Consider the following 19976-nt stretch of genomic DNA (forward strand, 5'->3'; position numbering starts at 1 on the left):
TGTAAGTTGGGAAAATGTTCCTGGCTTAACTTCAAATGGAAATGAATGGGAATCTAAGAATTTAAGGTGCCTTTACTAGTGCCAGCTTGCTCAGGACAGATAGGGGAACAGCCTATACGCTTCGTCTGTGAGAATGATGCAGAGCATAAATTAATGGAAAGAGATAAGAAGAGAAAGGGAAACTAGATACGCAAATAATGAGGAAATGGCTTTAAGAGAGAAGGTTTACATCAGAACTTGTGATGTGTATCAAGCATTTTTCTAAGTAGGAGCTTTCAAGTCTGAACACTTTTCCAAAGAAGGATTCTGTACTTTTATGGTCGGTCGGCTGTTAAACTGGCCTACTGCTAGCACCTCAGCAATTATCTGTGTTGTCACCAGCTTCACACACTGCTTTGGCGTATGACTTGCGTGTGGGTTGGTTGTTGGTTTTCCCCCCCTGCATACTGACTGTTCACGTTATCAGGGAACCTGATACTTTGGTGCATGTTTTCAGGAAGTAAATGGATGAGTCAGCTGCTAAAGCCCCCTGCTGGATATTACTGACTTCATAACTGATTGAGGGTGGGATCCCCTAAGATGTTCTCTAACCCACAAAAGGCGAAGTCATGTGACAAAAAGCTGCTGAGAATGAGTCAAAACTTAAAAAAAACAGGGAAGTGTTCACACGATCTCTTTCAGAAGGAGAAGTCTGAGGCCGTAGCCTCTGAGGGTGGGAGATGTCTAGCAGCTGTCAGCAGTGATATATTCAAACAAGCTGGAGTTTAGAAATTGTCATCTTGCACAGCCTCCATTGAATACAACAGGCTTAATGACATTTCCTTTGCACAGCTGCAACACAAAACTTCTTGTTTACCTGAATTTGCTGCTCTCGCTTCTCAGACTGAGGAATCAGCAACAGGCATCCCAAGGCAAGCGCTGGAAGGTCCAACTGTGCATATTGTTTAGCTATTCCAATGACGTCCAAGTCAGCCAAAACAGGACACCTTCAGAAGAAGATGAGGAAAGTTCTCAACATTACAACCTTTGATTTATAGCCGTGAAATGGGAGTAATCTGTTCTTTAGTTGAAATACTACTAATCTAGGGTTATTGTGCTTTTATACATTGCGAAAGTAATGCAAAACTGTTTGCATGTATAGGATGGTTGGAACCTTAATATAATATAGGTTAACCATGTGTACAGGCATACTAGATTTTTATTTTTTTTTTTTTTACCATGTCAGGTTTATTCTTTGTAGGAAAATGAATATTTTTTTCTCTTATATTCTGGCTTAATCCATAATATAGCCTATTTCCCAAAATATTAAGAAAAAAAAAGATAACTGGGCTTTTTGGGTTGAACATGAGTCTTAAAGTGTCAGGATAAGAACAGATATCCCTTGTGGGGACAGTGAGAGGGGCAGATAAATTGGTTTTCAGCAGTCTGCGCAAAGTCCCTGTTCCAAGCACCGTTTAGATAGCCAAGGTACTGAGTTACCGCATACATTGCGAACAGTCTAAGCACAGAATTTATGTTTGAATACGTGCCCTGATTCTGCCCTTTCCACAAAAGGCAAAAGGTTCTTCCCCACGCCTCAGGTTCCCCGTTTTTTAGAGCTCCTTTGCATGTTCCAGGCCAGGTTGTTGGAAGAGAAATTACAAACAGGGCATTTCCACTCAAATTAATCCAAATTCAGTATGCATTATGTACTTACTTGAGCAGAATCACGAAACACTCACAGCATTCCTCTACCTGTTTAGGACTTGGTGGACATGAAGCTAAGGAATAAAGAAGCCATGATAAAGTAAATACATAACTAAGTTTCTATACAAGCATGGTAATTAATAACAATCCTACCTGTGAGAAATGGTGACAGAACCACACTTCGCCAAGCTCGACTGAAGTTGGGAATCTGTTGACAGAAAGGTTGTAAAAGTTACAACTTTGTTTGCTTATTACTAAATGTAAACACAGACATCTTGACTTGACCCACTGTAGGTAGAAGAAGCCTGATTTTCTTTTGTATACTGGATGAATTATTCCCTAACATTGCTTTCCTTATTGCGTAGTCTAAGATTTTGCTATATTTTGACTGATGGTTAAGTTATTCTGTCAAACTTAACAAAAACCTCCAAATAAGTGTTTACTGAAGGAGCCTCAAGAGCAAAATACACTATTTTACTGATTAATAACTATACTCATCTGCATATTGCAGGTGTCATAAAAATACTCATTCAAAAGGCATCTTTTCAATGAGTAACACTCCTCTTAGTAGACTGCTGCCATTCACTAACACACAAATAGAACACTAAACGCTTGCTAAGGGAAGAGTAGGAGCTGAAGAATATTTGCTTACCTCCCATAATGAATGAATCCCAGTAATTGCTATCAAAACTTTTCTTAGATACTGAATCTGAAACAAAAATATCCCATTATAAAATGCCACAGTGATTTTGAAGAACTGTCAATAGTGTACAGAACTGGATTATTCTTCTTGTCTGCAGAATGCAAATTAACAGTTCTTCAAGGCACCTTTGTTCCTTTGAGATGAGTAACTGATGCACACAGAAATAGGATTTATGTAAATTAAATTATCACCAGCAGTAGTAGTATATGTTGTCTCAGTAAATACTCAAGATTTTCAGTAGCCTTAATATAATGTGCTGAAAACTTCATAAAGTTAAAACTTCATAAATTTAAATTCTGTCTTCTTTGGTACTGTTGCAAAATTCTTACTAGATTAAAGCTAGCTTGAATACCTGGCTCCTGATATAACCATATTGCCAGGTACATCTATTTCCTCCTTAGGTTGTAGCAACATAATGTACAGTTTGACAGTAAGAGGTAATTGACATTATAAATGACAAAAATCAGGATTATTATCATAATCAATTACAGGGGTAATATTTTTTGAGCATGTATGTATACACATACAGATATACACCTGTTTGTGCACGTTTGTGTATATACATTAACATACAACTATAATTTTATAAAGTAATACACAGTTTTAATGATATGAAGACAATTTTCAAGTTATCATAGGATTTAGTCTTGCCATCTGAAAGGCCTTGTGCCTTAAAGAAAAAAAAAAATACAACTATAATAATTTAAGATCAACATTCTCACGCAGTACTGGTAAAATACAAATTCCTCAAAGCTTCATCGGTTTAATGCAAACAACCTGAACTATAAATAAAGATAGCTGCTCACAGTAGGTTTATTATTTATGCAATCACATTCTTTAGAAATCAGTGATGGAAAAAAAGGCTTTTTCCTCACATCACTGCAGAAATTAATGCTTAAAAATTCCTTACCATATTGAAACCAATAAGTTTCTGTAGTAGACCATTCCACAGCTGGGAATCATATACTTTGTATTCTAGACTCAGTTCTGTCACCAGCCTAACAGCCTAAAGAAGAGTAAGGATACACTTTATTTTAATAAACACACATTCATCATCTTCAAATCTTTACTGTTTGTCAGCATAATTTAAGATTTTATTGGTATTACAGGGACCTTTAACTCCTGAAAGGTCTTAACCAAGCCGCATGGAAAATAATTTTCAACATGCAAAGAGAATTAAACAAACAAACACAACAACAAAGAAACACCTATACTTGATACTTACTTTCTAATTTTACAAAGGCTAAATAAAGCTTTTATCATCTGTGGTTTTCAAATTTTAGACTAGCATGTCTGTATTTCAGGTAAGTAGCAGGAAATAATTATGTGATGAGCAGTATGCAGCACATTAACCTGTTTTTTTTTAGTATTCTGAAAGAGGAGAGTCTTTGGGGTAACTCCTACATATCCACCAGTACTTTTAAATAATTATGAGTAGCATATCATGAGTAGTGTATGAGTAGGACAGAGCATATTGGAGCAACATCTGTTTAGAAATAGATGTACTATGTAGAAAGGTGTACATTCCACACAAATGCATAACAAACAAACAAAAAATCACGAAGGATTTAAAAAGCATACCGTGGGTTCATGGCTGTGATTCTTCCACAGCCCCTTTATCATTCCTTCCTTAGGACTCTTATGAAATGATTCATAGGTATATGGAATATTCAAGATTTCAAACTCTGCCAGATAAATGCAGCATTTTAGAAAATACCTGAAAAAAAAAATCACAAAAACCAGAAGCTAATGATATTTATAGTGATTATTATAACTCACATAATCAAACTCAGGAGATTATTGGGAAAGTATTCTTCTGTTGCTTTAAAAAGAAAAGGAAAAAATGTAGACAGCATTTATACTTATGAAAGAAATTAATGAAATCTTACTGAAGTAAAAACGTTCAATTACAACAGAAGTAACTGCAATCTGGAAAATATTATCCACATGTTATGTTACTTTCAGGTTCACAAATGAGGCATCTGATATACTGGACGGCATTACAGTGAAGTTAAAAGAGCTAATTATGCTCGTCAGAAATTTTAAAAGCTCAAAAAATTATTACAAAGAATAATTTTGCAAATATGTATTTCTTTCCAAGGTCTGTTAAAAGACTAACAATACATCATCATTAAGGAACACTTTAAGGAAAATTCCTCTTACTTTACTTTCTCAATGGGTTTCTTGAAGAGTGTTTCCACAGTGTTGGTATCTGCCAAGTAGAGCAGACACTTAAGCGCTCTGCTCCTGTGAGCAAATGTCAACTGATTAACACCAATTGGCTGAGAGGGGAGAAAAAACAACAAAAACACAGTGAAAGTTTGCAATAACTGGATGAACAACTGGAAAGCAGGTTATGTTGCAGGATTTTTCTAAGACTTTTGGCAGAAATGCGTTTAGCAGAAATACATGCTAAGTAACAGACTGGTTTACATCCAACTTTTATACTACCTGGTTGAAATATGTCAACTTCAAAGAACACTGCTAAACCAGCTGTTTTTATAGATTTAAGGCTATTCATACAGGCAAGAAAAATACTTGTGATATATAGTATCATAAATATCTTTAGTACAGGTGAGTGGCTGAAGGTTAAGTTTGTGCTAAAATAATTTCCCCTCTGTTTCAATTCCACTCAAAGTGAGCCAATATATTATTATACTAGTTTAAAGCATGTTCTGGAAAATATTTAGTGAAGCTATTTTCACATACTATCAATAATAAATTTAGAAAACCCAGGGTTCAAGGGCTGCTCTTGACAGTCAACAGCAAAATTCAACGCAATTTTACTCCAAAAGGGAGGGGAGAAGGTAGGGAAGCATAGAGCTCACACAGACATACAAACCGTCCAAAGACAGACGCAGAGCCCTTAGAATGAAACCAACACAGTTAAGCAGACAACACTTGATTTTAATAAGAGATAAAAATTTCGTAAGTAGCAAGCTAAAACTAAAATTTAGAAACTTACAGATGTGGCAGATGTTGTAATTGCGAAAAGCATTCTGGAACTGTAATCCATTGGACGTGACTGAAGTAGATACAGAACTCTGCAAGAATGCATTTCTTTTTAATACAAGTACAGTATAACTACTGAAACACAGTGCAGTTTTCCTTCAAATTTAAATATATTTCACTGTCAAAAAGAGTTTGTGGATAAGAGATTCAAAGGAAAATAAGGAGAAAACCTTCAAATAACTACCGTTAAAACATTTATCTTGAATTTATTGCAAATAGCATTTCACTGTATACATAAATATTTGAAGATTCAAGACTGGTGTCACCACAAAATAAAAATCAGAAGGCAACATAAGATATTTGTATAGAATCTAGTGCCATTACCTTCTAGGGAAGGAAACAAACGACATGTCTGACAACACGTGGAAGTTCTAAATAATTATTTTTCAGCATGTGTTAAAGTGTAGCTCTTACACTTTTAACAAAGGAGCAGAACTTGTGTTTGGGGCAGCTCTATCTCTTATGCAGCTCTAATAAATGTTAAGATGCAGAAATAATCAATAAAGACAACACCACTTACATGATAGGAAAATTTTGAGTTTAGGAACATCAGCACAAAAAGACAACCGTGGCATTTCTGGCCTAAACTTGTTTTATCATCACTGTTGATAAAAAATTTATTTTATCCAAAGCTGCAGCAGCAAGTTCTGAATCACATACTATGATAGGTTTTTTGAAAAAGCCAGATAAATTTGCAAGTTAAGAAAAATTTGCTGTATTATATGCAAGATGAAGTATATACCTTCGGAGTTCTTCATCTTCCCGTACATCTCCGAAGACTTCTTGAGTTTTCTTTAAAAAGACATGAAAGAGTAGTTGTCAGAGTTATCTGAATCGTTATAAATAACTGGGTCATATCCTTGCTTAAACCCTGTTGTAAAAGCTGGGCACCCCTGCTAATGCAGCCAAGGAAAGGAATTTTAATTTTATCATTCCTTTCTTTATTTAACCGTGTGCTTGGCAGTCAACACCACTCTTTAATCTCTCACCCTGCTAACTGGTATTTTGAAGCAATGTCTGCTCTCTGCCCTTTTTCACCCCGCTGTATGCTGCACAGACAGCAATTAACCCTCTATTTCCTAAGCTGCAACAGGACAAGATTCACCCTCTTGGTGACTCTGAACACTCATTTATTCCTTTTGACTGGCTACGCAACATTAGTGTAGCACCAAAGATGAGATTTTAATCTCTGTACAGAGAAACGGGAAAGCATTTCAAATTATTCTCACTAGAGTCAGCGGCTTGCAACAATATAAGAATAGTATTAAAATTGTTAGTAGTCTGAATCCAGAGGCAATTTAAATAGGTTCACAAGTACTAATGGTGAACTGTGCACAAAACTTAGTTTTTTGAGCAAACGGTAAAAATAGATGTATTTTACGTAACTGGCCATTTATCTCCAAAACCAAATATTCAGTGATGACTTACTTCTGAGGGCAGTACACTTGGACACAGCCATTTATCCAGCAGCTTATCCCAAATTTTGTTCATATCCAAGTCGTTAATGTCAGCTATTTCCTTAGCTGCCGTATGGATATCTACATAAATAGAATGAGACAACAGATTTACAGACTAGCATTATATTGCTTAGCATTTTTGAAAATAACTACTTTTTGGTTCTTCGAAACTAGATTAAGCATATACTCACCCGGATAATCTCTGCCAGTTGGATTTTGGATTCTTTGGTCTATACTGTGGTGTTCATATAACAAAATGATAAGATTTGCTGGTTTCCCAATAGACTTTAAATGCTCTGCGGTGTTCAGCTTGTGTGTTATTAGAACATTTTCTGTTGCTGATCGCTTATACTGTATACATAATTTCTTCTGTAGGACTTCTGCTTTTTCACATGAATCATCCTTTAGCAAAACATAGTTTTTAAATAAAGCAATCTCCTTTTGCTCAAAAGCTCTAGAAAAATCATTAACTTTTTATAGTCCAGAACATTCAACTGGGGAACTAGTATTAATAATATTAGCCATGCTGCTCTAGCAAGAAAATATTAAAAAAAAAATTGTAAGCAAAGTCGTTGTGAAAAAGTCAGATAAAATATGTACCACATGCACCAGTATGTAAAATTAAAACAGTTTGGAGGTAAGATGGAAAAGAAGAAATATTTAACATTAAATCTTATCTACTGGAATTATAGTTCAGTTTTGGCACAATTCTATTTAAAAGTGTGACTAAGTGTCAGAGAACTATTTAGTGTTCACCATGTCTCAACAGCATATTTGAAATTTATAAGCGATGATGAGATTCTCATTCACTTTTTCCTACCAACCATGAAAAAACAGCCTAAGATAAAGAGTCAAAGCAGACTTTTATATATATGCTCCTACAAATAGCTAAAGAGTCTTGGAACTCAAAACACAAATTAATAATGCTACTGATCCAACATCTGGAACAGGCTCTATCTGATTCTTCCGCAGCAATAGAAATGCTCATAAGAGGAGAAAGAACATCTTCTTCCTTCAAGTTGTACACTTATTTGTTCAACCTCCAAGAACCGTAAGCCTATTTTTTGCCAGGTCATGAACAGAGGAGAATGTTAACGGAAAGAGACAGTTCTTTGGGGGAATGACAACAGAAGTGACTCCTCAGAAGAAAGTACTTCCCATAACAGGGTTGGTTATGATACGTTTTATGTATCAGTGCCCAAAGCACCAAGAGACAAAGAGCTAGCAAATACCTGAGTATACAACAAGAGCTTTGCAAGACGTTTGCCATTACCTTAGCTGTAGTATTCTTTAACCATTTCTCGGCCAGAAAGAGGCAAAATTTCAATGCTTGAATCTGGTCAGGACCTTTTTTTAAGGAAAAAAAAAAGGAGGGGGGGAAAAGTGAAGAGTTAGCTTTCATGAATCTCCTCTAACTTATACAGAATATCTATTTTATTTTAATGTGTTTGTTTGTTAATTTGTTTTATTTTTATAAAGCTACTAATGAGTTTAGGAGTGCTCTTGTTCCTAAAATGTATCTATTTGGATTCTGATAAGGGAGAAGATAGCTTAAATCTGGCTGAAATATTTGCTTTTGCTGGCAAGCTTGTCTGTCAGAAGATGGTACGTTGGGGAAAGCTAAACATGCAAGAACTTTTACCAAGGCAACATGGCTTAAAAGAGGGAAAAAAAAAAAGGATTTAAGAGTGATAGTATTACACAATGGGTGTCATTCTAGCCTACTTTTCAAAGCTGGATGTAGGAGACAAATGGTTTCTGTTCTCCAGCTTCCTCAGGTTTTACCTTGGAATACTGAACAGACGTTTGGTTACAGTCTAGCTTTTCTTTTTTCAAATGTATGCTCCTCCTCCTATTACTTTCCCCCTCAGGTCATCAGATATGCACCTTACCTGTTGGAAATTCTTGTGCAATCTTGTGAGCCATAGCTACAGCCCACTCTGGATTAATTATAGACAGCAGATATGACTGAATTGTCTGCACGGTTTTAGTTGTTTCCTTGTTAACAACTGATGTATATCCAGTGTTTCTCATTTCATATATTTTTGGTTTCAATTTTTTTTTAAAGACATGTTGAGCTGCAGACATGTGTAAAGTATCCAGTGAAACCTAGAAAAGCATTAAAGAAGATTAAACATTGTCAGAATGTCTATAGCGAGACCAAAATCACACAGAAAGAAGAAAGCTTGTACTATTTCTTGTGTAGGGGCAAAAAAAGGAAAATTTTGAAATAAAACCTTTCAAGATGCAACGTTACCTTCATTAGTTTGGAAATCAACAGAAGTGTTGGAAAGGTTTCCTCACTGAGCTCTGCAGCTGCAAGGAAAAAGACAGCAGCTTTTGGCAGTGTCACAGTCCAGTTGCAGCTTTCTCTATGAAATTAAGCACTTTCAGTCTATTGTTAGATGCAGGCCTCCACTGGGAGCAAAAGGTTTTAATTTATAAGATTATAAATTGGCCTAGCTTGTCAGATATGTGGGTTACTTTGGTCTTTGAGAGGCCCTAAAAAAAATCATCTGAGGATTGAATTCTGCATTTTATTTATTGTCTCAGCTCCACTGAAAGCCAGCTACCTCACTAGAAAGAAATTTGGGACCACAAGTGCTTTCAGAAGCACTTGGGAATATAACTGTATTAATAAAGAAATACAGATAATATAAAATATATACTGTAGAACTTTAAAGTTCATAGATAGCAGAGAAAGGGAATCATACATTTATATAGCCAGAAAAAATACTGAACTTACATATAATGTTCCAGAAACACTGTGCAGTTCTGAAGAATATCAAATGAAAAGGCAGTCTGGTTTCAGCAGCTGGAGATAAGGGAATCACATGCTCTGCAACATATTGGTGTTCCAGGTCCACAGGTGGGGAAATTCTTTTATAAGACTCCAGATGTTTGAGAAGGCTTAAAGCCTAGGGGAAAAATATAATTAAACAAAAAAAGAAAGAGCAAGAAAAAAAAAAAGCCACAGGACTACTCTGTCTTGGCCTCCCTCCCCCTGGCAATAAAATGTGCCTGAAGACTATTTTTGGGCAGATTTGCTATATATATCTGTAGAGTTTTATCCCTCTTACAAACCATTGCTGAGAAACAGCTAGAGATCACTAGTTCTTGAATATTATTTTCTGAATGAGAGCAGTAGAATTATTCAATTAATTTCAACACTCTTGAATAACTACACTAATAAGCAGAAAAAAACAGAATACAGAAGCCATTAACAAGATATGAACACACCTGATTTATCTGGATATTGGTGTTCTTCTCATCAGCATTCTGCATTACTTTCAGGACAATTTCAATAGTTTCATAGTCATAAGGATCAAGCTGTTCAAAATAATGACCAATTTTATAGTGATTTGTCTTACAAAACATAAAACTGAATTAACTTTTTTCAATTTTAATACCAACTATACTGACATAACACTGGAGAAAGAGTATAAGCGTCACTACATATATTTCTATAACAAGAGACTTCTACTTCATAATCATAAAAAAATAAATCGTCAGGGCATTGCAGAAAGACCAGGCATTAAGTGATTAAAAAGATAAAAGAAGAAAAACTACCCAGATATACATTGGTTTTTGCCCCTACCTACTTCTAATGTAGCAATTTTAATTAGTTCCAGTGTGGTTAATTTTTAGAAGTGGCTTTTTTGTTTGATTACTTTCCATTGCTTTTTTAAGAGAAGTTGCGAAGAAAAACTCAAGTATTTTTAAAGAAAATTAGACTTATTGTTCTATTTTTTTTCTAGAAAAGTAGAAAGCTGAAAATTTACATTCTATAGCACAACTGGAAAAAATAGTCTTTTGAAATTTCTATGGAATTAATAATCTGCCACTCAAGTGTTGTGCAGCATTAGACTCAATGCATACTTCTGGGATTTTTTAAATTTTTTTAATTTTATTTTTACCTTGAGCAATATTCCACTGAGGCTAGTAACCAGCTCTTTTGTGCTTTTCAGTAGAGGAATTATTTCTAGTGCTCTAGCCAGTAATGTGGAATGAGGTTGCTTCTCACTGTATTCTGCCGAGTCATCTTCAACACGATTTGTATTAGTGTTCTGGAGAAGAAGTGTTTCAATGCAAAGCTGCAGTGCGGCATCACTGTCCAGCATGAAAGTACTAGAAGAGGACAGAATATTATTTTCTTTGTGACCTGTGATGTCATCAAGCTGCTTATTTCCCTATGAAAAACTTCACCAGAGACCAGTATGTATTCCGATGCATACTATTTTTTAAAGAACAATTTGTATATTACATAAATTAGCAACTATTTAAACAAAAATAGGTTTCCATAGGCACAGTTATCATTACAGCAGCAATTAGACACAATTGATTTGCTTCAATTATTACCTGCAGTAATTCAATATGAGATCCGTGTTTACTTCTGGATTTTGTACCAGTGTTCTTATGAGTTCCTTCTTTCTTATTGGGGGTTGTCTAAACACAGTCTCAAAAGAAATCTACAAATAAAGAAATATTTTATGTTCTTCCCAAATAAGTCTTTCAGACAATATCAAGCCTAATTCCTTACATAGTTAACCTTTTTCTTTAGTTTAAATCCAGAGATTTTTAGAGCAGGAAAAAGCAGTACATTTCCTGACTATTCCCTGTGCCAAATAATGCTTAAGCACTCAAAGTTCTTTTATAGCACTCTCAGTTATTACATTCTCATTTTCTGAGCTTTATTTAAGTAAGTAGGCAGAATGAGAAGTTAAGAACAAAAAAAACACAAAAAACTCAACTTTCCTTACGTTTGAATGGAAAATTATTTAAAATTAACAAGCAATACATCCTCTGAATGTACTGACATTTAATCAGTTAATAAAAACCTAGCATAAATAAATAGTAGATAAAAATCAAACTCACGCCAAATTTACCGAGCTGGATACCCCATTCTGCATCAGTAACCAATTCTTGGAATTTTCTTTTTTCTTCTGCTTCACCACATTGGTTAGCAAGCTGTACTCCAACCAAAGCAACTGCCTTAAAGAAGTGAGAAAGGAAGTGAATAAAAGTATAGTAAATAATCTGAAAACTGAAAATCGTAAGGTCTAAATCTCTGGAGGAGCTTAAAACAATTTCACAGATGATCGCACAACTGTGTACGATGGAAACAATCTTCACAGAACATATTATCAGGATTCCCTCACATGCTCAGTTAGCAGTTCAAAACTACTTTAAAATTCAGTTTCTCTCTCAAAAATATCTTAACAGTACTGCACTGACGTAAGTGCAATTAATACAAAAGGTGTTTTTAGACATCATCTCTTCTCCGTATTTATGTTACTTTCCCTCCCTATTTCTTTGTTATGCTTTACTTCCCAGCTTCCTTTATGTTTTAATAGGAGTATTTATTTATTCATTCTTTTTGTGAAAATTGCTATGAGAGAACAATTTCTCCAAAATACTGTAGGTGTAAGTTATGGTGGGATCTGAAAAAGCAAACAAACAAAAAAAATAACACCAAAAAAAAACAATTTCAAGCCTTGAAATAAGTCACAATGAGGTAAGCAAATGCTTGGATGTGCATCATGCTTATTAACAATCTTACTCTCTGGCAAACAGTAGTAGCGTATCTCTTAGTGGTTCCCTGGAACAAGGAACTTGTTCAGACAGCTATACCCTTAATAACGGCAAACTATTGCATTTCTTTATGATATCGCTGACATCTTGAAGAAATTCCTAAACATTCTGTATATGCTAAAGAAATATATTGGCTTGTGAATTTACCAGAACTTTTTTGTAATTTTGCCATGTATTGTTTATGACATCCCATAGCTTATTGAACATATCTTCCTTGGGCAAAATTGTGCAATATCCCAGTGCCAGGTTCTGATCTATCAGACGACAGTTGAAGACCTATGTTTTGGAAAGAAAAGTTCAAAACTTTAGGAATTTGATTAAATAGGTCTGTTTGTATAAAGTATAACAATTTATTATTATTATTATTTTATTTTAATACAGTCCCAGAAAGCTGGGATTGCAGGGGCCAACCCTGTTAGGCCATCCAGCTCACCCCTGCCCAACTGAAACACGAAGCTTTGTCACCCAATCCCCTCTCACCACTTCAGTACTGTCACTGCTTCCCCTCATCTTCATCAGGGTGCATGATTTTTCCCCAACACGTGCATTTTGTGGCATTTGGCCACATGACAATTTCAGAATGGGCTTCTGTAATATGAAGGGTAGTCCCTTCTTTGTCAGGGCAGAAGAAAGGGGCTCTTTCTTACCCCTTTCAGACCATTCTTACCTTGTGTAGTAAGGTCAGGATAGTGGTCATAATTACTGAAGTAGACTTCTGTTTCATTGCAATAAGAAAGCTTTTGGTTTCAGCTAGCATACTGACATCATGTAGCTAATATAAAAAGAGACAATCAGCACACACTTAAAAATAAATTGCAAGTCTTCAACTTCTTACCATTTATAGCATATTAAGAGGTACTGCAGTAATTGTATTTTCAGATTTAATTAAGCTCTTAAAAAGATCTCTTCCAGTTAGAAAAAGAATTTCATTTTCCCAGTGCTTTTGAACTGAGGAGCATGACTTCAATATTCTACTCTGCAACATTCAATATTCTACTTGCAACTCTTCCCAGTCTAACCAATGATAACACAATGTGAAAGGGTATAATAAACCATTAGTAACCTTCATTTTACTCCTGGCCTCCCTGCAGGGGCTAGAAGCGTAGTTTTGAATCTACTTTGTAAAGAGAAACAGAAGACCACAAGAAATAGGGAAGAAACTGCCAGCTCCTTTCACAAAGTGACTGAACATTTCATCAGGTGGTAGTAATTTTTTACAAGGTCATGGCAATAGCCTCTCCCTAACCTATCAAATACTTATAAAACTAAACTTGTTTACAGTTGGCATACTTGTAAGATTTACTCTCAGAAAAATTCAGCATAGCCCTTGTCATACCTTCTCACTCAGGGACAAATCCATGTTGTTTGATACACCATGTTGAAGACAGGATCCAAATGAGCAGACTATTAGCCGCAAAGCTAACTCGCACTGACTGCACTCCATGAGGTTTTGTAGCACTGCGCAGATGGGAGTTCTAGCTGGCAGCAAAAGGTTCTGCCCTGATATATTTCAAAAACAAAAATAATCTCAGAAAGTGAATATATGAAATATGCATATTATTTTTAGAATATCAAAATTAATATGCCACAAGATGAGCCTTAGCCTCTTTTGAAACTTTAAATTTTCAGAGTTTTTTACTTAATTCAGACTCCCATTTTAGTTCAAATAACAGAAGTTTGCCATCTTCTTGGAAAGGCTCTAGTTAATGCTCATAGTGGTAGAACTATAGTGAAGTACAGGCTTTGACAACACGCCCAAAATTACATGGATGAATGGTAGCAATTGCAATCTAGCCAGGCGTGTTCTGTTCTGAACCAAGCTGTCCCCCTAGCATATGGCTTTAAGAGGAACTCCCAGGCAACTATTTTAAAACTACAAATTATTCATTCCTGCATAGGTTTAATTCAAATCTGGCATTTTTTGGTTGTCTGATTTATATTTTGAATTGGTGAATCTGCCACCGTGATACCTTTAATAAATGCGCAGTTTGCCAGGCTGATAGAGTCCAAAGGATAGAGCTTGTTCTCTGGAAGACAGACAAATACACATTTGCAATGTACTAAGATCTCAGCAACACTGTAAAGCCTCGAAGTACCTTAAAAATACTGCACTTCAAGTACCTAAAATACATAAAATACAAATTGGATAAGAACAGAAGACGTATGTATACTAAGAGCCAGGACTGCATTTTTTTATTTTTTACTGTGCTTCATCAGAAGTTATTTCATAGAAGGGAATATCTTCTCAAATTCAGGAAGGAATATATACCAATAGTTTTCAGTTACTGTCTTGTGTGTATTTCTTCCAGGAGCTTGTCTAACTGAGATTTCTGAGGTGTTAATTTCTATATAAGCACAGGTGTCAAATTATCCTAGGTAAAAATCACTATGAAATACAGCTTGTATATTGACTCAGTGTTCAGGAATGCGAGATTACCAGAAACAGGCAGAAGAGAAGAAATAGTTTCATATGCAACTGGAAGAGCTATCTGTGGATCAAGAACTATCCCATCTTCATTAAAGAAGTCATTGTAAGTCCACTCTTCATAAGGATCTTTATCTCCTCCAAAAGATGTTGTCTAAATAAAAACATTGTCAAAATTACACACAATAAAAAGAACAGCTAATGAGTATGTCTACTCACAAACTAAATGTTTCAAAAAATTAGTTAATAAACACAGGAATAGTAAATGATCTTATATTTGAAAATGGATTCTATTGCACTACTTTTTGTTAAATGTCAACTAGCATTAAATATATTTCCTACTTATGCAGCAGCCACATTTCTCTTTCATGTGGCATTTATTTAGTTGCACAGCCCAAACTCATTCTCAATTAATTTAATGGAGGCTTTCATAAACATTCTTAGCAAACATTTTTCAAATGGATAATTTTTTAGAAAAATAACATTCAGTGCATAAATATGCTTGCCTAGTCACTTTGATCTATTCCACTCAAACTGTAAGAGCCCATTCATTTCAAGTAGCTCAAAGCATTACTCGACCTGAACAAAAAACAAAGATGCTATTCAAGAACTTGATCCATCTTAAGTTTTACAAAATAGCTGGGAATGCTTTCACATAATACATGCATTTAAGAAAAATAAAATAAAGTAAAATAAATAATCACCCCCCTCCTTGCCATTTTTTTTTTTTTTTTTTTTTTTAAGAAAGCTCTTTTTTTTTTATATATATATATATATAGAGAGAGAGAGCTTTCTATGCTCTCTGGCAGTCTTGGCAGCAGTTACTCAGTAAAAGCCCTACTATTTTCAGTCACACTAGTAGGATTTATTAATACACAAGTGGAGAATTACTTGTGCCACTGCTGCACTGCTTTCAGTACTCAAATCGTCTACTCCTTACACTGAAGTATGTGCATGTTCAGGGAAACCCTAATTTGTAGAGTTGTGGGCTTCTTTGTTTTGCCTTTGTTTCTTTTTGAACAAACTAATTAAGTATTGCTGAAGGAATGGGAAAAAATACACGTACAATGAACTCTATTCAGTCAATCAGGTCATTACATATACTCAAAAATTCTAATTTAAATTAGAGGAAATTACCTTTGCTGTAAATCCATAGTTTTCTATTTGGCACTGTCTGTAAATTTCCTTGGCAGCCAAAGTATATTTACATAGTTCCAGAGAATCTAGTAGCAAATCTGTAAAAATATTAAGATTATTATTAATATACTATGAATGGAAGGCTCATATACCCTATTAAAAGCAAACCATATTTTGCAGCACCTATTTGGACAAATAATTTATACAGAATTTTGCTTTTGGTTGGTTCTCCAATATGAACACAAATAAATAGTGTTCAGTAATTACAGTAATTACCTGGACTACATACAGTAGCTGCTTGACAAGCCATTTCATAGATCACTGCAGGAAGATTTAAATCTTTAGGAGTGATCATTGGAACATCAGCTCCCAACATGTGACAAAGCCTCTGACATGCTGAAAACAGTAGCTTCCCTGTTTCTTCATTACAGTGATTTTCATAGAAGTCCCTATTAAAAAATGGATGTTAAAAATAAATAATAATAAAAAGTCCAATAGTCCCTAGGGCTTTTACTTAAGGCGACATTCTGTTCTAATTCTTTAATTCTCTTTTACTTATTTCACCTACGTGACTCACTGCAATTAAGCTTCTGTGACTGAAGTGAAAAAAACACAATGGAGCTTGCCTTAGAGATGTATCCTGAGAGATACATAACATGATAATAATAAGAAATATATTTAAGATTTTCATCTGACCTCTTTGGGGGAAGATAACAGTAAGTTTAAATTATCTGACAACCTAAGCGTGATGAAGAGACCGGTTAGAAACCATGAAGTGGTCTGTATGGTCAGTGTACAACAATTTTCTTTTATGTAAGCTGAGAAGCTCTCCTAATGGTTCTTTAATATTATGCCTTACTTATATCTCACCATAGAACTGTAGGGAATCTTTTACTTAGCAATCACATGTTATGGCAAAAAACATTGACAGTATTGAGATACTAAAGTTTACATTCCTATTACATACAAGCAATATAAGCATATTGCTTACACACTCAGTTTTAGAAAAACAAAACAAACAAAACCCTTGCCTTTACTCTACACATCTACTTGTTTTTACAAAATATCAGAAATACTACACGAAAGCCCATTAAAGAGTTAGCCTCTTGAAAATCTCTGCAATTTTACCTGCATATTTTTACAGCATCTTCAACTTTTCCAGCATCTAATGCTCTCAAGACCAGTTTTTCTCCCAGTTCTTGCTCCGACCTTTGCAGGAGCAAAGCTAGTTTGTACAGCCTTGATTCAGTAGAACGGTTCTTTATTTTACCATCTTCTGAATTACAATTCATTGTCTGCTCTTTTCTAGACTTTGACAGAGATCTGACAGTTTCATAAGCTTTGATGTGCGTCTCAAGAAGCCTAGACATCAGCGTAGGATTCCTAAAGTCTTCAACTGAAAGAAAGATATCAAAGTCTTCCTGCAACAAAAAATAAGATGATATACTTGCATTCATGTAACTTCATTTAGAATTTTTCTTGTTAAAACATTTTTATTTCTTGCTTCATTCTTAGAGGAGTATTTTCAGCAAGAAGGTGACCTTATTATTATTTAATTTCTGCCAGTTACTGATTCATGCAGTAAATCAGAGAATTTTGCTAGGCAATGGATAAACAAAAAACCCTGAAGGATATTTCTTGCTCAAATACTGTATTAAAAATTAAGGTTACAAACCATAATAAAACCTTAATAAAATATTACAGTACTCTCATGAAAACTTTGAAGTGTTAACAATTAAGACTTTGGGGAGAGTATCTGATCTTTTGCTTTAAACAGACACTATGAGGTTCTATTGTTCCTTGCCAGAGCCACGAACATGTACTTACGTAAGTAATTTTAGCCACAACCTTTCTAATAAGGTAAAGACTAAGGTTAGAAAACATTGTAAAGTAATATGAAGAGTGTTTTATCAACTAGATACTGCTTCACCTTTTAATGTAATAATATGAAAGAAAGGGGGAGAGAGAGAGATTTCAAAAACAAATAAATAAATAAAAATCGTACATTGGACAACCTGGACTTAAAGCACAGACTTCAATCTCCTTTCACATTAATATCTCCAACTCCAGCCTGTACCTGGCTATGGTCTCAGACAGTACCAGTCAGCATGCCAGAGACTGTGCTAACAATTTAAGAGACCAGCTGAGTTCCAGTGCTTGGGAACTTTCCCAGGCACTATTTAATTTGGCTATAGAATCTCTTTGAAGTCTATTGAAGCTACAGAATCTCTTTGAATAAAACAACCTTTGCACATAAATTGTGAATACAAATAATTTTCAACATTATCCATATTAGAAGAACAGGTAAAAATAACTACATTAAATCAAAAGCAGTTTGACACTACAAAGATACCTACCTGTAGGGTAGCAAGTGTTTCAAACATTTTTAGGTTTGCTTCACATTCATCCTTCTTCAGAGGATTGTCTGTTGGAGAAGAAAAAACATTACTTCCTGATTGCTTTTTACAAACAAAACGTAAGATTTTTAAGTTATGGCTTACCTTTTTGAATGCTGAACAGGAATTTAAGGATTTCCACAAGTGTTTTTGTCATAAACATTTGTTTTTTGTGCTGCAAGGAAGGGAGAGGTTAACACTTTGCTCAGCCAGTAACAGACGGTGACCCTCAGGCCACCACTCTATTAATATAGTATGTAATGTAATGCTCTACAATGTCTTAGCAACAATTTTCAGCTCTAAAATACTATTAGTTGAAAAGCAGGGGAGTAGAAATTTACTGTAAATAAGCATCCTTTATAGAAATAGCATATATTTCAAAGCTCTCTGTTAGCTCTCACAGAAGATATGAGAAATCCCCACTCTACTTTTGTTCTTCCGTCTTAACAGAATAACTTCATAAAACAACTGTTAACAAAAATGTTCTTCTGTGGTTACAAGACAATGATGTGTACGGTCAACTTGGAAGCCTTGAACCACCTTGGTGTGTGGTAAAACCACGTCTACAATTTTTAAATAGGTATTTTCCAAGCAATCAAAGAAAGAACTGGAAGACACAGAGGATTTGAGGGATAAAAATGCAGCAGGATTTATAAATGATTAACTGAATTCAGTTAGCCAAGCCACTTTGTGGATATGTCTTTAAAAATAACATAATTGTAAAATATCCAGAATCAGAATAAATTCAAGCTGGAAGACACTTCAACAGGTTACCTAGTCTGACCTCCTGCTCAAAGCAGAACCAGTTCATGATCCCATTTTGCTGGCAGATAGTTTTTACATTGTCATCTCCTACATTTTTTTTAAGCACCTGGGTAAGAATGATATTTAGAATAATTAGCGCATACATTTTACAGTGTGAAATGATGTAGTACCTCTTCAGAATTATCTGCTTTATTCTGTAATACCAGTGTTCCCCATACAGTCAATCTCTCTGCAACTTTCTCAGCTTCAGCAAGAGTCAGAGATTTTAACAAAGTCAGAGATTCCTCTCCCTGGAAACAAAAAAGAAAGAAAATGTAAGAGAAATAATCAAAACAGAAGATCATTTGCTTATGGAAAAGCTGTTTTATGTACTTCTTTACTTTAGTTAATCTTCTGCTGACGAACTTCAAATAAAATACATTTACAATGACATGATTTACTTAAACACCCTGAGTAGTTTTTTTAGTAAAATTTTAAGTCTCTCAGTAAAATCTATGTGTTTACTTGCTAAGGTACTTGCTGTAACAGGCTAATTAATATGCAGTTTTGTTCACTGGCAATTACGCAGTGTTTTTAAAACATGCTTTGGTTATCAAGAATACCATGATCTAAGAAGACAGAAGAAGTGTTAACGTGAGAAACTCTTTGCAACGGAGTTAATTTGATTCCTTTAATCAAATAGCCTCCTTTTTACAGGGTAGAGGAGATCCCAATAAAATAACCAGAGATAACCACAGGGTACAAAATTAATTACACCTACAATAATGCAGCAAGTAAAGTTAGATGTTTCAAAACATTATGTA

The 19976-nt window shown here is 34.8% G+C and overlaps 1 protein-coding gene across 2 annotated transcripts in view; it reads right to left on the reverse strand.

Moving 5' to 3' along the window:
• The window catches only part of KNTC1 (kinetochore associated 1), a 38434-nt gene that overhangs the window by 2382 nt on the left and 16076 nt on the right, over window positions 1-19976 (reverse strand). Inside the window, exons 31-60 of one of the 2 annotated variants that reach the window (XM_013173269.3) lie at window positions 19344-19463; window positions 18514-18583; window positions 18370-18437; window positions 17141-17433; window positions 16289-16461; window positions 16013-16110; window positions 14888-15029; window positions 14421-14477; window positions 13787-13950; window positions 13118-13222; window positions 12598-12726; window positions 11734-11850; window positions 11218-11327; window positions 10776-10986; window positions 10099-10188; window positions 9605-9776; window positions 9116-9174; window positions 8751-8967; window positions 8132-8205; window positions 7050-7260; window positions 6830-6939; window positions 6144-6193; window positions 5355-5433; window positions 4553-4671; window positions 3971-4106; window positions 3300-3395; window positions 2339-2395; window positions 1840-1894; window positions 1697-1760; window positions 857-986 (exon numbers count right to left, since the gene is read on the reverse strand). In XM_013173269.3, the coding sequence (XP_013028723.3) occupies window positions 857-986; window positions 1697-1760; window positions 1840-1894; window positions 2339-2395; window positions 3300-3395; window positions 3971-4106; window positions 4553-4671; window positions 5355-5433; window positions 6144-6193; window positions 6830-6939; window positions 7050-7260; window positions 8132-8205; window positions 8751-8967; window positions 9116-9174; window positions 9605-9776; window positions 10099-10188; window positions 10776-10986; window positions 11218-11327; window positions 11734-11850; window positions 12598-12726; window positions 13118-13222; window positions 13787-13950; window positions 14421-14477; window positions 14888-15029; window positions 16013-16110; window positions 16289-16461; window positions 17141-17433; window positions 18370-18437; window positions 18514-18583; window positions 19344-19463 (3576 nt within the window). Of the gene's footprint in view, window positions 1-856; window positions 987-1696; window positions 1761-1839; window positions 1895-2338; window positions 2396-3299; window positions 3396-3970; window positions 4107-4552; window positions 4672-5354; window positions 5434-6143; window positions 6194-6829; window positions 6974-7049; window positions 7261-8131; window positions 8206-8750; window positions 8968-9115; window positions 9175-9604; window positions 9777-10098; window positions 10189-10775; window positions 10987-11217; window positions 11328-11733; window positions 11851-12597; window positions 12727-13117; window positions 13223-13786; window positions 13951-14420; window positions 14478-14887; window positions 15030-16012; window positions 16111-16288; window positions 16462-17140; window positions 17434-18369; window positions 18438-18513; window positions 18584-19343; window positions 19464-19976 lie in introns of those variants that run through there. The other variant, XR_010825623.1, reaches the window with a different exon arrangement.

The sequence above is a fragment of the Anser cygnoides genome, chromosome 17 (assembly GCF_040182565.1).
Source record: "Anser cygnoides isolate HZ-2024a breed goose chromosome 17, Taihu_goose_T2T_genome, whole genome shotgun sequence".
In the NCBI taxonomy this organism is placed as follows: Eukaryota; Metazoa; Chordata; class Aves; order Anseriformes; family Anatidae; genus Anser; species Anser cygnoides.